General features: G+C 36.2%; 1 protein-coding gene across 1 annotated transcript in view; it reads right to left on the bottom strand.

Annotated features, from left to right (window-relative positions):
* LOC149576983 (Transducin/WD40 repeat-like superfamily protein) overlaps window positions 1-17,339 on the bottom strand; it is a 95,062-nt gene that overhangs the window by 15,059 nt on the left and 62,664 nt on the right. The window contains exons 3-6 of the mRNA XM_089821478.1: window positions 17,092-17,158; window positions 16,665-16,809; window positions 16,352-16,492; window positions 14,742-14,881 (exon numbers count right to left, since the gene is read on the bottom strand). Coding sequence (XP_089677604.1) covers window positions 14,742-14,881; window positions 16,352-16,492; window positions 16,665-16,809; window positions 17,092-17,158 — 493 coding nt within the window. The remainder of the gene's footprint in view (window positions 1-14,741; window positions 14,882-16,351; window positions 16,493-16,664; window positions 16,810-17,091; window positions 17,159-17,339) is intronic.

Genomic DNA, 17,339 nt, shown 5'->3' with positions numbered 1-17,339 from the left:
ATGGCAAGTGTCGTGGCTGCATTTTTAACTTGCTTGGGTCTTTGAACGTTACATCATCGATGATTTGTCAATGTTATTGTGATATACGTGACGGTTCAAAATAAGTGTTTCATGTTAGTCCATGTTGATCGATAGCTTTCCCGTCCTCGATCACCTACCTCTCACTTGGCTATATCATCTTTTCAAACAAAAGATCGCTGGAAGATGTATTCTCTTCAAAGGGAGATTGGTAATGATGACAAAGCAGTCCTTCCATGTTTTTAACAAAAAGATGTCCGCTGAGGATTATTACAAGTAAAGCAATTCTCCAAGTTGGTTAGAATTCTTTAACTCCCGAAGTTATATATCTACAGGCAGAGTAGACATGTGCAGTTATTTGCATAAGGCGTCATGTTGACCTTACACTAGTTTTGGATTCTTTAGAGGTGAATGCCTTATACATGCATGCATTGTTTATCTTCTCGGAGGGATGAGTATTGGCTATAATACACATCAAGAGAAAGTAAGACTATATAAAGATAAGTATTTTATCATAATTTTTTTAGTTGGTAGTATGTTTTCTTCCAGTATTCATTTCTATATATGATTGATTGATTTACTAAACTCTCCTTGTTGCAGGATGCAACAAGAAAAACAATGAGAAGAGGATGTTGCTATAATTAAGAGGGAGATGCTCAACCTTGAAGGGAGATCATATCGTCTTTTTTATTGTAGTGATCAAAATAATTCTTGATTAAGAGGGAGTATTTATGAAATCCTTGCCTTTATTATACATGCTTCTAATGCTTGTAATTTTTAGAATCATGTTGCAAAAGAGTTAATTTGTGAGTTTGTGCATGTGAAATTCTCTTATTTTGACAAGCTAAATATGGTTAAATTTGAGACTTAAATGGAACTAAGTCTTAATTTTTGTTCTTGTGTGAATGAGATTGTAAGATCAGCTATGATAACTCTTTCACTATGTGATAGTGAACATCATGTTGAGAGAGTCCATGATGTCATCACGTTGAGAGATTTTGTTATGGGGGTTGGATGTCATGTTGAGAGATTCCATGACAATTCATGTTGAGAGTTTCCATAACAATTCACATTGAGAGAGTCCATGCTTAAAGGCTTAGTTGTGAGTCATACAAATTTGTCATGTTGAGTGATTCCATGATTATTAACAATGAGTAATTGTTCCAAGTTTTCATGTTGAGTCATTCCATGGATATGAGTAATGGTTATAAGGTTTTCATGTTGAGTGATTCCATGAATTTTATAGGATCTATATGATGAGATTTTATCATTAACATTTTGGTTGCAGTCTTGTGTGATTGTGCAGCTTAAAGATCTCTCTCTGGCTAAGAGGGAGTGTTGAAAATTGTAATTGTAACTTGTGGTAGAGATCTTTATCTTTGGAAATATGGATGTTATTACAGTTATTGTCACCTTCAACTAAAAAGGAAACTTATGTTTAAATTGTAATATTAAATGTAATGGCATGTATCATTAGACATGTGTTGAGGCATGGAAATTCGAAGAGTTGTAATTGTAATTGTAATAGAGTCACATTTTGAGAAATTGGAGAGACCTTCAGTTGGGATGTGAAGTGTCTCTCCTTAGGTTATATCTATCGCATCAAGCGATATGCATTGTACAATTGAATATTTATCATCAATAAAGAAGATCTTTTATTGGGTTGCTGGATTTTTTCCTTCATTCTAGAAGGGCCAGTTTGGTTGCAGTAATAGGAATTGGAAATTACAATTGAAATATGGGAGTGGGAATGGGAATGGGGAATGAGAATGGAAAATGGCAATCCTGTTTGGTTCACCTATAATTTGATTGGAAATGTATTAATCAAGTGTTTGGTTGTGCAAAACTGAATTAAGATAAGGTTAAGTTTTTTAGGTGCTTTCGAGAAATCTATTTTTGCACTCCCTTGCACAATCGCTCCCTTTCCTTGGGTGGCTCAACCTCCTCCTATTCACAGCAATTGGAGTAAAAGAGGTGTGTCCATTGTCAATGACAATACCTCTACCATTAGTCTCATTCCGACCACTATTAGTAGCACCTTCAATGTGTTCATCCTCAACCGTTGTGTAACATACGAATTTTTCATAACCAATTTTAAATTCCTAATAATCTGATTTTATAAGTAACTAATTCCATTTCACGTGAAACAAAAAGAAATGTTTATGTATTACTAACAATTTAACTACTTCTAACATATTCAACTGAAATAAAGTAACGGCTAATTATATCATCTAAAATGCTTATTCAACATAAAAGTAAATGTTTACTCCATCTAGAAATTAAAGTATCTATCTATTCTTCTAAGGTTAAAATTCAAAGAAACATACAGTAATAATGAAAGAATCTATTTATCTCGTTGTCCAAGCCTCGGCATTGGTGAGAGGAGAAGCATTGACATAGGCTTAACCTCCCAACCACAGACCATTACTTATCCCCACACATCCTAACTTAATAGAACGGCCCTCCCTACCTCGGGATCGGACTTGGAATGTTCATAAGCCTAACCATCTGAGTAATCAGGTGGTTTGAATGTCCAAACAATTATTCTCCAAAATAACTGAAGCGTCTTGACAAACAACAAAGATCACATGTTCGGCACATCTGCCCATTTCTACCCTGGCCAAGGATTTCAAGTTGGATTCGTAAACCCAATCTCCACCACTCGACTTGACAACATATTTCATAACTGGAACATGCATGAGCTATTATAGTTTTTGTTTATTATTTATTTATTCTGATTCCATTCTTGCTTGTGCAAACTCTCTACACCTCCTCACCTTTTCATGCTACCATGTTGGTGATTCCTAAGTGCTCGCGAGTTTATATCCACTATATTTGCTTTACAACTCTCCACCTATAATGACATCATTGTCAGGTGAATTCCTCGGTGTTTGATATTAATTTCATCTTTGTATGGGTGTACTGAATGAATTAAATTCAGAGCAAAATTAATTATGCATGGTTTTCCTTGAAATTCATATACATGGGTGATACACGATTTATGATTAAAGAACAGCAATGATATATAGACTCTATGAATTAGAAATCTATTTTAAGTCTACCCGACTCAATCTGTAATAGACTAGCATCAGTATTTGGCTTTTATGCGTTTCATGATACTCAACTAACATAGCAATATGGAATTACAACATATTCAGTGGTATCAGCAGACGGTTTTCATAACTTTCAATTGGAATAAGAAAAACAAGAACTTCTGAATGGCACTCGTGAAAGGAAGTATGGAGAAGACAAACAAGGTTTGGATCTTGGGTGACCCACAATCAGCTCTTGCTTGCCACGGCTAGAATATGATCTCCTCCCTTACGTGCTCTAAACCCGCAGGTAAGGATGGTTGTGGAGGTGAGTTGAAAATAAAAACAATGAATAAGGTTGGTGCCACACAAAAGATTTCCTGAGGAACTCCCTAGACAACCGCCTTCCCGAGCATTTGATTTTACCATAGACTCGATACCAGGAGCAGAACCCATATCCCAAGCCCCATATAGGACGACAACTACAGAGTTAATGGAGTTATAGATTCAACTTCAGGATATGCTAGTTAAGAAGATGATCCGGCCTAGTGTCTCACCATTGGGAGCCCCAGTGCTGTTTGTAAGGAAGAAGGATGGAACCATGAGATTATGTATAGATTACAAGATGCTTAATAAAGTCACCATCAAAAACCGGTACCCATTGCCAAGGATTGATGATCTTTTTGATCAAATGAAGGGTGCAACAATATTTTCAAAAATTGATTTAAGGTCAGGATACCATCAGCTTTGAATAAAAGGTGAGGATATACATAAAACAACATTCAGAACCAAGTATGGACATTATGAGTTCACAATGTTACCTTTCGGGTTAACCAATGCCCCAGTAGCTTTCATGAATTTAATGAACAATATATTTCAGGATTGTCTAGACAAGTTTGTATTGCTCTTTATAGATGACATTTTAATATACTTTAAGAACAAAGAAGAACATCAAAGACAATTAGAATTAGTTCTGCAAAGAATAAGGGAACGCAAGCTATACGGGAAACTATCTAAGTGTGCTTTTTACCAAAAGCAAATTCAATATCTAGGGCACATTATATCAACTCATTGTATAGCAATAGATCGATCTAAGATAAAAGCGATTAAGGAATGACCCATACCTAGAAATGTATCCGAAGTTAGGAGCTTTATGGGGTTAACTGGGTTCTATAGAAAGTTTGTCAGAAATTTTTCAAGGATAGCCTATCCGATCACTTCACTTCAAAGAAAGGGAAAAAAAATTATTTGGACAAAGATGTGTCAATCAGCCTTTGAGTTTCTGAAAGAAAAATTGACTACTGCACCTATTCTGAGGGTTCCTGATCCACAAAAATAGTTCGTAGTTACAACAGATGCATCCGGAGAAGGATTAGGAGGTGTGTTAATGCAGGATGAACAAGTCATTGCTTATGAGTCTAGAAAATTGAAAAATTATGAATAGAATTATGCACCCCATGATCTTGAATTCTTAGTGGACTATGAGTTTGATATAAGTTATATAAAAGGTAAGGAAAACAAGGTGGCAGATGCCTTGAGTCGGAGAAGACACATCTCGGCGATAACTACTGTAAACTTCAGGTTGAGGGACCAAATTTTACGACATCTGGAGCATGATGAGTTTTATACAGAAATCAGCTTGGCTCTTATCAAAGACCCGCAAGATCCTAAGTATTCAGAATTTAGCTTGGAGGGGGATGGATTATTAAGATACCACCACAGAATCTATGTGCCCAACAACCCTGAACTCCGAAGATAGATTTTAGATGAGTTTCACTCAACCCCATATTCAGGACATTCGGGAGTAACAAAAATGTTATCTGATATAAAACCTTTATATTTCTAGAAAGGGATGAAAAGGGAGATAATCGAGTTTGTAGCAAGGTGTTTGGAATGCCAGAGAGTAAAGGCAGAACATCGGTACCCAACAGGTCTGTTGCACCCAAATGAAGTACCCGAGTGGAAGTGGCAGGTAATATCCATGGATTTTGTACAAGGGTTAGCTATGACCCGGAATCGACACAACACTATTTTGGTAATGGTTGACAGATTGACTAAAGTTGCTCATTTCATACCAGGGAATTTATCTGATGGAGCACCCGAATTTGCCCATAAGTTCATAAAAGAGATTTTCAGGTTGCACAGAATTCCGGAAAAAATTATTTCAGATAAAGATGCTAGGATAACTTCTAGATTCTGGCAAACATTATTTACAGCTTTGGGCACCAAATTGAATATTAGTTCAGCCTATCATCCTGAGACAGATGGTCAGACAAAATGGGTAAATCAAGTATTAGAAGATCTTCTAAGAGTATACTGTATGGACCGATAGTACCAATGGGAAACACTTACCTTTGGTAGAATTTGCATATAATAACTCCGATCAGTCCACCATTAGAATGGCTCCTTTTGAGGCTTTGTACGGTCATAAGTGCAGAACTCCAGTGAGTTGGAATCGGTTGGAAGATCGAATCATTGTCGGGCCTGAAATGCTTCAGGAGATGGAGGAACGGGTAATCCAAATTCGTCAGAAGTTAAAGGAAGCAAACGATAGACAAAAGAGTTATGCTAATGCCAAAAGAACACCCAGAGAATTCTCGGTAGGGGACAAGATGTTATTAAGGGTTAAACCTCAAAAAAGTACTATCAAATTTGGCAAGAATGCTAAGTTAGCCCCGAGATATGTAGGACCCTTTGAAGTTCTGGAGGTTGTAAACCCAATAGCTTACATGATTGTTTTGCCACCAACCCTTGCCAGGATGCATGATGTCTTCCATGTGTCATATCTTAAAAAGTATACTACCCACCATGAACATATGATTGATTGGAAATTATTGTAGGTACGAGAACCAGGAGCGGTAGAGGTAAGACCACTTAGAATACTCGAGGTATGTAAGCTACGCATACGAAATCAAGAAGTAATGCAAGTGGGACCAATATGCTGAAGATAATGCCACCTGGGAGGATTATCATGATATTTTCCAAAGATATCCCTATCTTTTCTCTGAGATTGAAAACTGAATATTTCTTTTCTTTCCGTATAACTAGCCAAGTTGCTATTATTTTCATCGAGGACAATGAAAAATTTAAGTGGTGGGTATGTTACATCCAAAAATTTTGCCCTAAATTTTAAATTCATCAGTCATTGGTTTAACGAATTATTTTCATGTGAAGTGAGTTAATTATAGACGTTGTATCAATTTATTTCTTTCCTGATCATGTGAAGTGAGTTAGTTAAAAATAGACGTATCAATTTACTTCTTTCCTGGTCATGTAAAGTGAGTTAGTTAATTATAGACGTTGTATCAACTGATAATGAGTTATTTTCATGATCATGTAAAATGAGTTAGTTATTATAGACGTTGATGAAATCTCTAACAATCACTAGATGGTTGGCAATGGTTTTGAATTAACAATTAATATATATTGAATTAATGTCTTGGCAAGAATATTTGCTTGAGTGATTGCAGGAAGAAGACTGAAGAGAAGGGAAGCATTGCTAAACGGGATGGTCGAATGATCCAATCATTAGAATCAACAGGTTTGCCATATAAAATAACTGGTATCACCAACAACCCAAAGAGGGTTTTCTTAGTCTTCCAATCCCATAACTCTATTGTCCTACACCTGTTTTGAAGAAGATAAGATGCCTTCCATCCCCCCTATATCCTTTTTGATCTACATGTTTCCCAACTGAGCCGGCAATGGAAATCTATCCCCAGATACTTGCATTCTTCTACAATTTCTAGCACTTTGTCATTAAATATTAAAGTGCATTGTTGTTTCCTTTTCCTCAAAGAAAAGACCATGATCTTGGTCTTAGAAGTGTTGACCTCCATCCCTACCCCCGTGCAAAAGGTTTCTAAGTTCGTCAAACATTCCCTCGGCCCCTGTGTTGTTTTAGCAATGAGAATAAGGTCATCAGCATAAAAAAGCAATCTCATCACATATTCAGCCAGTTGAATTCCCTCTCCATTGGCTTTGTTTAGCCATTCCTCTAACTTGTCAATATAGAGGTCAAACAAGGTAGGAGATAACAGCCACCCCTGTTTGACCCCTATGTCGCTACCAAAACATTCTAACATGCCCACTTTGGTTCTGATTTTTGCTTTAACCTGTTCGTAAAGTTTATAAACAGCAGCTCTATACTCTGTTGGGACCTCCAATTCTTCCATCCTATTCCATAGCTTATCCTTAGGGACAGTGTCAAAAGCTTTCTTAAAGTCAACAAAGCAGCAATAAGCCTCTTCCCCCTATTGATCCCATACTTTTTCAATGAGGAACCTTAGGGTAATGCAGTGATCAATGGTGCAATGTTTTAGTCTGAAACCCGTCTGTCCTATAGCTCTTTTCCCTTCTTTTTTTGCCCATCCACTGATTCTCCACTCTAGCATACTCCCGTAGAACTTGCTTAATAGGGGGTTCACCATGATGGTGCGGTAGTTGGAAGGGTTGTTGACATCCCCACTTTTATGGAGAGGAATAACTACACTAGTCGTCCACTCCGTGGGAATGCAGTCTTGTGTGACCATATTAAAAATGTTCCTAATGTGTGGAGTCAACAAATTTATCTGCCTATATCCCATCAATGTCCTGAGCTTTTCCACTCGCTAATCTCCTTATCCCTAGAATAATGTCTTCATCAGAAAATAGTTCATCCGAGTTGTTGATTGTGGGGAGTAAAACTTTGTCCTCCGGTCTCTAGTAAAGAGTCTTTGCATATTCTACCATTGAGAATCCGTAATTTTATTTTCAACCTATTTTCTAGCTTGTTGTAACTTCCTCCAAAAATCTTTAGGATTGTGCTTTCCTAACATGATTAGCTCCTTCCTCCGATAAATCGCATATTCTTCTTTTTTTGGATTTGATCAATTGTTTGTATTCTCTTATAATTGTTTTGTTTTCCTTTCTCCCTTTAAATTTCCTTTATGCGGCCTTCCATTCTTCCTCATACCATGGGTTAGCCGGAAAGGTGTTTGAGATGCTCTTCTTTATCCTTGTTCTCTTACAACCCTTTAGCACTTCTTGAATTAGTGGGATTAATGAGCTGCTGCTGATGTGACTTTTCTTATCATTGTATTCCTTGATATTCATGATGTCATGGTGCATTTAGATCGGATGTTTAAGAGCGGTGCAAAATATCTTTTTATTTTGATTGTTTATAAGAATTTTGTCCTCTTTATGTCCTTTTGTGCTTTCATCTAGGACCTTATCACTTTTCAGCCTTTTGACCTTCATATTGTATTTAATATAGAGGGGCATATGGTTTGGATTTAGCTCTAAAGGACATTGTTTAATTTTGAAATCAACTACCTTGGTAATGGTTGATTGCGAACATATCATATAGTCCACCACACTCTATCCATTATACGTTTTGCAAGTAAATTTGTTTGATTTAGGTCACATCTTCATACCATTACACACAACCAACCCGTGGAGGTTGCATAACTCTAAGAGTTCAGCCCCAAAGTAAGACACCACCTTTTTCATCCTATAAGTTCCATTTATTGATACTGTCATCATCTTCTTTTAGCCACAAGGGATTGTTGTCCTCTGTTAGATCATTTCCTAGCTAAATAGCTTGGTTACTCACAGTCCTAGCATTAAAATCTCCTCAAAAGGATTGTGTTGCCAGTTTGATTAAAGGAAAGCGCATCTTTTTTTAAAGCTGCAAATGGGTCTTCTTATCTAGATGCCTCTTTTTATAGAATTTAGAGCTTTTTGATGCGCAATAGCACGTTGCTAGCCATGTGATCTCCTCATCATCCTCAATCTTCAGCCATATAAATTGTTTATTTGGGTCCTCTTTCTCCAATTTTATTTTTTTGTTCCACATATCTTTTATCAAGATAGTAATCCATCCATGACCTTTACCTGTCTTTGTTTCTTCATTCCACACAGAGACTTTATTGTACCCTTCGAAATTTGGAATCCTACACCCCTCATGTTCATGTGTTTCTATGAGATAAATAATGTCTTTCCCCTCGGCTATGGGCCCCAACCCCAGTCCTCTTCTCCATGGATATCCTCTACAATTCCAACTCACTATGTTTAGATACTCTCGTGGGGCCCTAAGTTCCTATTTTTGATTCGCTGATGTATAGGCAATCTGTGCTTTACAGTTTTTCATCCAAGCCCATTTGTCGTCAGTCCTTGTTGATTTTACTTTCTCCCACCACTTCCTCCTTTCCTCTTGTTGGTTAATGGTTAAATCCTCTTCTAGGTATATTTGGGTGTCTTTGAGTAGCCCCCTGTTCTTCAAGATTGTGCTCTTGTCTTCTATGTTGCTGAAAGTAACTCACATGTCTATTTTTCCCCATTCCCATACTTCTCCCAATTTTGTTTGCTTGTCGGATTTTACCCGTCCAATTTAGTTTGTCCCTAAGGAAGTCATGTGTCAAAATCTTTGTTTTTTCACACTCCCCATAGTCTTTTAAGCCTTTGATAATGATGTTTACAGCCTTTTCTTGTATTTCTTTCTCCTCCCTGATTTGTCTCCTGACTTGTTTTTAAATGACTTCCTTTTGTTCCATGGATGGTTCATTGACCACTTGTGCCCATGATTTGACTTTTTTTATTTGCTCTTTTAGTTCATTTTCTCTTAGCACCATGCCTGCTAATGTTGGTTGAACTTCCTCAATTTTTGTTGTGCTATCTAATTTAGTTATTTTTTCCAAGTTATTTTCTATTGTCACTTTCCCTTCATTCAAAGCCTGATTATTTCTTGCTGCCCTCTCTCAATGTCGTCCTAAAGGTTTAAGACCTATTTTTTCAACCATTTGTTTTCTCTTTCAAGTTCCCAGCTGGTTATTGTGACTTTCTGCAACTTTTCTCTATCCTACTGTCCTTTCTCCTCCAAGTCCTCTATCCTTCTTTTCATGTCCATAAGGTCATTCACATACATTTCCGAAGACCAAAGCAAAGGAGAGGAGGGGCTGTAAGGTTCTTGTAGAAAGCCACCCTCGCAAGTTCCTTTGTCTGCCCCATCTTTTATTTTAGGAATCCTTGTCATAGTTTCCTAAGTTTCCTCTTATATTGGTGAAACATCGTTTGTTTGTTCCTTTGTATCGGTTACTAGGTGATTTTTAGTTGTCCTTGGTAAAATCATGATAAGTTTCCTCTTTTGCACTTGTCTTTTCTTCTTTCAGATCTATCTCTGTTTAACTATCCCTAGGTATTGCTTTTCATTGACGAAAATTATTTTGGTGTTTACATTGTGATGCTCTTCCTGCTGTGTTTTTGGCAAGATGTATTTACGATCTACTATAGCCCTTGGTTGTTCTCGCATTTGAGGACTACAGAGTGACCATTGTGCCCTCTTGAGATTGTTCAAACACTGGTTTAGGTTCCCACACTGTTGCTTGTCATGATCCTAGGTTTTCGGTGTAGGGCCTCCTATTCTTAGTCTCACCATATTCTGCATTGCTAACCTGGATATAGAATCTCTGTGTGTTTGTGTTCATTGTGTTTAGGTGGGGTTCTTGTTTTGTTATGAGAGAAAAGGTTAATGCAGTTTCAAGTTCCAAATTGTTCATAAACAAATACAGTAGAAAGAAAGGAAAACAAGGGAAAGTTTGCAGAATCCAACCTAGAATCTCGATGTTGGTAAAATAATAGGGTTTTGTCACCTGCTGCTCCCTGTGGGCCCGACTTCCCTCCTTCAGTAGTGCTCGGTCTCTATGTGGACCCGATTGTCCCTTGCTGCTTGCGGTCTCATTGCCTGTTTTTGTCCCCTGTTGTCACTGCCTGGTCTCGCTGCTTGGTGAAATAAGCTCTCTAACTATAGAGATATATAGTCTTGGATTGTATCAAAATCCTACAGACCCCAATTGTTAAGCTTATTTTCAAGCTTGTACCACCTAACTCATCAACTTGGTCATACAATTGACTAGATTTGTCCTGAGCCTCTTTAGCTATCTTACATTTGTTAATATGGAAGATAAGGTCATTTGATACACGCTCTAAAAGTTCCAAGAGCCGTAGAATTTTTCACAATTCATTACATTTGAGCATTAGAATCAATTTTAGGATATATCGGTGTTACAATTGTTCCATCAACATTTTGAATTAATTATTTTTCCATCTTACTTCATCCTATTAATTTTCTATGATGCATAGCTATGTAAAGTTAAAGTGAAAATTTAGGAGAACCCATAATGCAAAATGAAAAGAGGCACAACACACAAGACAAAGTTTCAAACCCTAGTGATAACAAAATAGGGCTCAAATTTGACAGTTGTATGACCATCGTGAATGTTCTAGGGAAATTAAAATTGACGATCATTTAATCATCGTACAAGAAAAGCCAAATATGCCACATATCGCATTCTAATTATGCCATATAGGCTAAATATGCCACACATCACATATCATTTAAAATTCTACCCCAAAGCCGGAAAAAATGCATTCAAAAAGGCCTTAGAATGACCAAGTTATGCACCTTCAAAGTTGAACTACAAAATAAAAAGCTCAAATGGTGTAGAGGCAGAAAATTTCAACTTATGGGCCCAAATTTGACAGTCGTATGACCATTGTGAATGTTCTTGGAAAATTAAAATTAACGATCGTTTAATCATAATAGCAAAAAGACCAAATATGCCACATATGCCACACATTACATATTGTTTATAATTCTAACCCTCCAAAAAAAGCACTCAAAAAGGCCTTAGAATGACTATGTTATGAGCCTTCAAAGTTGAACTACAAAATCAAAAACTCAAATGGTGCAGACGCAGAAAATTTCAAACCCCATTGATAACAACAAAATACGGGCCCAAAATTGACATTAATATGACCATCATGGATGTTCTAGGGAAATTAAAATTGACAATCATTTAATCATTGTAGCAAAAAGGCAAGATATGCCACATATCGCATCCTAATTGGTTTACAATGTTGTTGTCACCTACACAGATGATAGACACCATTATTGCTGACTGATGTTGATGTGGTGTGTATATCCATTAATGTGACGAGTTGTATAGCTACATGGAAAATCTAATCAGTTGACCTGACATAATAATGTGATAACAGCTGTCACTATGTGGTAGATCATTTGCTAACATGTGTTGTTTACTAATGCGTGGAGGTTGTTTGTGTAACGTGTGGCAATGTGAACGATCGTCATAGAGTACTACATGGACCCTCCAATAGCCACCATGTAGCGATGTCAAAATGATTGTAGACTATGATGTGAACCTTCCTATAGTGATTGCATGATGCATCAATTACTGCAAAATGCTTCGGACTTTAGTTCCACATTCAGAATGGGAGGTTGTCTTCAATGATCTATATGCCAAAATGCACCAAGAAAAAGAAAATCACATTAAGGCCCGAGGGTTAGTTAATGCTCACCTACCAAGTTGGGGGTGGTAGTTGGTGATTGTTGTTGGTATGGGTAGTTTGCACATTAGCCACCAATTTTTGAAATTGTATCTCCCAGAATGTATTGTGTCTATAGGAAACAAGAAGGGCCTCTACGGACCATGGATAGGGAGTTGTTTGCAAGCCACCAAACAACTATTTTTTGAAAAAAAATCGCAAAAATATTTTTTTAAAGTCATAATATTTGAGCAAGAAGGCTTATGAACTACCCAATAAAAATATATGCCTTGAAATGATCTTCTACTCAATGGGCAAATTTACAATCAAATTTCTCCGAAACAACCTCTCAAATGATGAGCCCAAGTTCGGCCCAAGACGCTCCGAAAAAACGCTAGTCCTCAAGTCTAAAAATGCCCTCATCCAAATGTACCAAGATCTCCAAGTAGACTATGCAATAGTGCTACAATAGCTCTAATACTAGCTCTGATACCATGTAAGCATTTACCAATAGCAATAACCCAAGATCTAGATGCCAATGAATAGCACAAAAGCAAGAGATACAAAATGGACAAGAACAAATTATTTTCTCTTCAACAATGCAATAAATAAACTACAGAAATGAGTTAGAATTGATTTAAGTACAAGGTAGATGTGCTTGTTTATATAGGCAAGGCAATAAGAGAACATGATAAGCAGAAGATAACTTATCACCCACACAAGGTGAAATCACATGTTTATCAAAGGTGGATCATCTTCCATTGTGCAACGATGTTTGTGCAAACATGTGCAACAATGTGGAGGACAATTAAGCACTAAGTGCACCAAAGGTGGAGACGACACATAAAATAGAATGCGATAACAACTATCACTACCAAAAGTCAAATTTCTCCTTCACCGTGTGCAACTAAATGTGCATCTCCCTAAGGGTCTCACATGCAAACTACTCTATAGTGTATTATCCTATAAAAGCTTAGGTAAAGTGTAATTAGATGAATGATTAATTTCACCAACAAGAAGTCAGTGTGAATGCTAATCATGGTAATAGAGATCACTAATGAAGCCTAAACCCCCTAAAAATTGTCAATTTTTCCACTTTTAAATCATGCCTTTTTTTTACGGTTGCACATAGATTCCACTATGTACACTATAATCCCTTCAATATTTGTTGTTTTAGAAAATTTCAATCTCAAATATTTTTTTATGGTCATAGAGATCCTATTGACCATCACAGTAGTAATACTGAAAGATATAAGGCAGACATATTTTCTTATTCTGAAGAAACTTAATCTCACCTAATGTGTGATTGGCATAATCATCCTGCTCACCATCTACCATCACTTTTAAACCACATTGTCTTAAATCAAATGTAAATTGAACCCAATTCAAAAGATGATTCATTTGTGACCTATACAATAATATAGGAGCTTGGTTTCAATACATGAAATGAAGACCGACAGTTTTATCTACAAATTATGTCTAGGCTGCTTTCAAATATTCATGAATCCAACAATAGCCCTTGACGAAGTTGTGTATATCTTGCATATGGCAGGAAATACATGCTGAATTATATTGAAAGATATATTGACTCTAGAATGTAAAAGCTCAATGCAAGTGTTTCTCATAAGAGATTTTGAATATGGCTATGGATGTGAATTGTTGATTTTAAAATAAAAACCAGAAACGAAGAATTTCAGTTGATATCACTCAACAGGCTTGCTCTGCCCAAAACTTGTAATTGTGCGCTATTCATTCCTTCAAGTTCAAATATATTATTGCAGTTGATTAATTTCTAAATATTGCATCAGAAGAACGACTAAAAATTAAAGCATTGTGCACAGTCCCCAATTACAGCCTCAGCTTTCTGAACAGAGTTAGATCCTGGATATATCAAGGTTAATAATTTCAGCTGTTAAGCATTCAAGTTATAAACACTAAAAACAAGCTCAAATTTTAAGCATTAATATAAAATATTTAGACAAAACTAACACAAATAATTGATTCACAAAATTCACTCCATAAAGTCAAAGTAAGTGCATCAAGACAATAAGAAACTGTTCTACTTTCCCAGTAATTCAAAATCAAGCATTCCCATAACCATGTGCATTAAAACATTATCTGAATATGCTCTGAGAAAATGTTGTCATAGCAAATATTTGCAATAAGTTGCTCAAAACACATGTAATGCATGGGATAAAAGAAAATGGGATTCAAAAAGTTTCCATGCGAACACTTTCAAATGTGATAAAGAAAAGGAAACACTATCAAATGCATTGAGCTAAAACTTTCAATGAGGACATTTTTAAGATTAGACATTATCCAAATCCTTGTACACCCATCCATATAGCTTATCTGATAGAGGTAACTCACAGGATGGAAGCGAATACATAACTGTGGAGTGGTCCCATATACAACTCGTATGCAATGTCCTTTTATTGCGTCCCAAACTCTTACGCTCTTATCCATTGATGATGAAGAGATATACTGATTGTTGGTTGTAAAATCAAAATCTAAAACAAACAGTCAATGTTAATTTAACTAGTTTGAAACATAAAATTGGTTATTGCATCTATGATCTCAGTTATTAAATTATCAAAAGAATCCCTCAAATGTGCAACCTTCTTACATTAAAGAAAAATTATTCATACTTGAATTTCTTCATTTAATGCATTACAACAGTAATTTGGCATGACTGATAAACATTTTATGCAATCAACCTAGCTATTGTGGATTTGCATCAGTAATTTGGTAAGAGTAGTTAATTCTTATGATAGACAGCATAGTGGGTCCTATTTATAGTTGCTTACGAATAATGTATATGCAGAGTAAGAATATAGTATTATCGTGTGATCTTTTATATGTAGAATATAGGCAATAATGTGAAATCGTTTATAAGATTGCCAAAATCAATCATGGTATGGAGACTAGGAGAATACAAAAAGGAGAAACAGTTATCCTTCTAAGAATCCAACCTCATGTTGGTGACAGATAGTTCCATGAGGCCAAGGGGGTGCAAGGAGTGCTCCACCATTGGGCTTAGAAGAGAAGTAAATTCCGAATACCCTATTGTAACTTCCCCAAACCCTTACCACGGTCCATTATTAAATTAAGGAACTCCAATCATAAGGAGGATATAAGGGTGACAACAAAAGAGGGGAATGGCTATGAGATTCCTCACTAGGTACACCCCCCCATATGAATGACAAATGATCCCACAATGGCCAAGAGGGCTGATATCCACTCTTGAGCCTAGAGTAGAGGATCATTTAAAGAACCATAATAAGCCCCTTATCCTAGCTCTCCTATGGCTGAACTCCATCAACAAATTAAATATGTATTACATTTAAATTAATGTTCGTTGTCATAGTAGAAAGATCTATGCTATTAATGTCTCTAATAAGGAAGATCTATTTTGTGGATTATGTTTCAATTATTGCCTAACATGTTGCAGGATCTCAACCAGGTACATGATGTTACTATTTCTATTCTACTTCTTGTTCTTGAAATTTGTGATTTAGGGCAAACTAGGGCATTTAGAAAAGGGCACATTACATTATAGTTTTTTGAAGATCTCATTATTCAAAGAATTTTCGGCATATCTTGTTCTCTATGTATTCTTTGAATTAATCTATGTTGTAAGTATCTTATCATATGTTTAGCACATTTCAATGACTTAAAGATGTAATGATTTTTGCAAGATATGTTGTTGTTCATGTCTCAAAGAAGCTTTCTAGTTGTATATCTTAAATATTCATGTGAAAGAAATAGTCATAAGTAGGAATTTTAGTAATGAATGAAATTACCATGAAATTAGGTGTTGTAGGTTGTAGTGGAAAGATAACAGTGAAAGAAACAAATTATATTAGTAACCAGCTGTGGTCATTACAATATCTAACTCCTAAGCCACATGTTTATAGATATCAGGAAGAGATAATTTATAATTGAACAAAAATTATTATGGTTTGGACCAGCTTTGAAACCTGTAACATCCTTGGAATGCCCTATTAGCTGGTGCAGTATAGATGGTGGTTCAGTGACCGTGCAGACTACCAATCTTCCATCGGATACACCATACGCTAGCAAGTCCGAGCTCAAGTGCCCAAATTTTACCACAGTCACAGCTGATAAAACTCAAGTTAGTAATATATTGTCACAACCAAAATCAGTGAATCCATAAATGATGCTTATATATTTTATTTTCTGAATAATAAGACTCGATCCAAAGGACATTCATTGAAGCCTATTAGCACATTACAAGAATAAGACGATACATACTGCTGTCAAAACATCTACCTGAACCCTTGCAACAGTCAAAAATACAGTGCATGCCAACAAATGAATAGCCTGGCTCTTTGAGTATCTGTGGATAATCTACTGCACTTGTAGTGGAGCTGAAACTTGTACGCTGACTCCCTTCAAAAGTAGAGCCATGCATATCCTGCAAGAATGAAAACATGGCGCAGCATTCTGACAACTATGTACATCTAAGTAACCATAGCTTCGAAAAAAACTATTTACCAACAATTAATAACCATTTAACTGTTCATGCTGGTTCTGAGCTCTGATGACAGAAAGCACTTTTGTCTTGCAATAATTTGCATCATCTATTTCCCTTTGACAGGATACTTTATGCATTTCCACTTGTAGAGAACTAACATGCCCACCAGAACTTACATCTTTATTTCTACCACAAAAATGCAAGGATGATTGATATTAATACCTTGATTGAGTTCCAGCTGTCCCTTTCATAACCAAGTGATAGAGAACCCGGAGACGCTACCCATTGGCTGTCATCTCATTATTTTACATGCACAGTTGAACATAAATAAGAAAATTAGCAATTATTTGACTTCGAAAAAGACAAAATAATTTAGAGATTTAGCAATAACTAGGACTGGACTAGTATCATCTGGTAGCATGTTTTATAAATCAATTCAACCATTTCAACTAGAGAGCTTCATTGTATCA

This window comes from Cupressus sempervirens, chromosome 1 (genome assembly GCF_028749045.1).
Source record: "Cupressus sempervirens isolate cs-2001-9-10 chromosome 1, ASM2874904v1, whole genome shotgun sequence".
Classification (NCBI taxonomy): Eukaryota; Viridiplantae; Streptophyta; class Pinopsida; order Cupressales; family Cupressaceae; genus Cupressus; species Cupressus sempervirens.
This window is presented reverse-complemented; position numbering and strand designations above follow the sequence as displayed.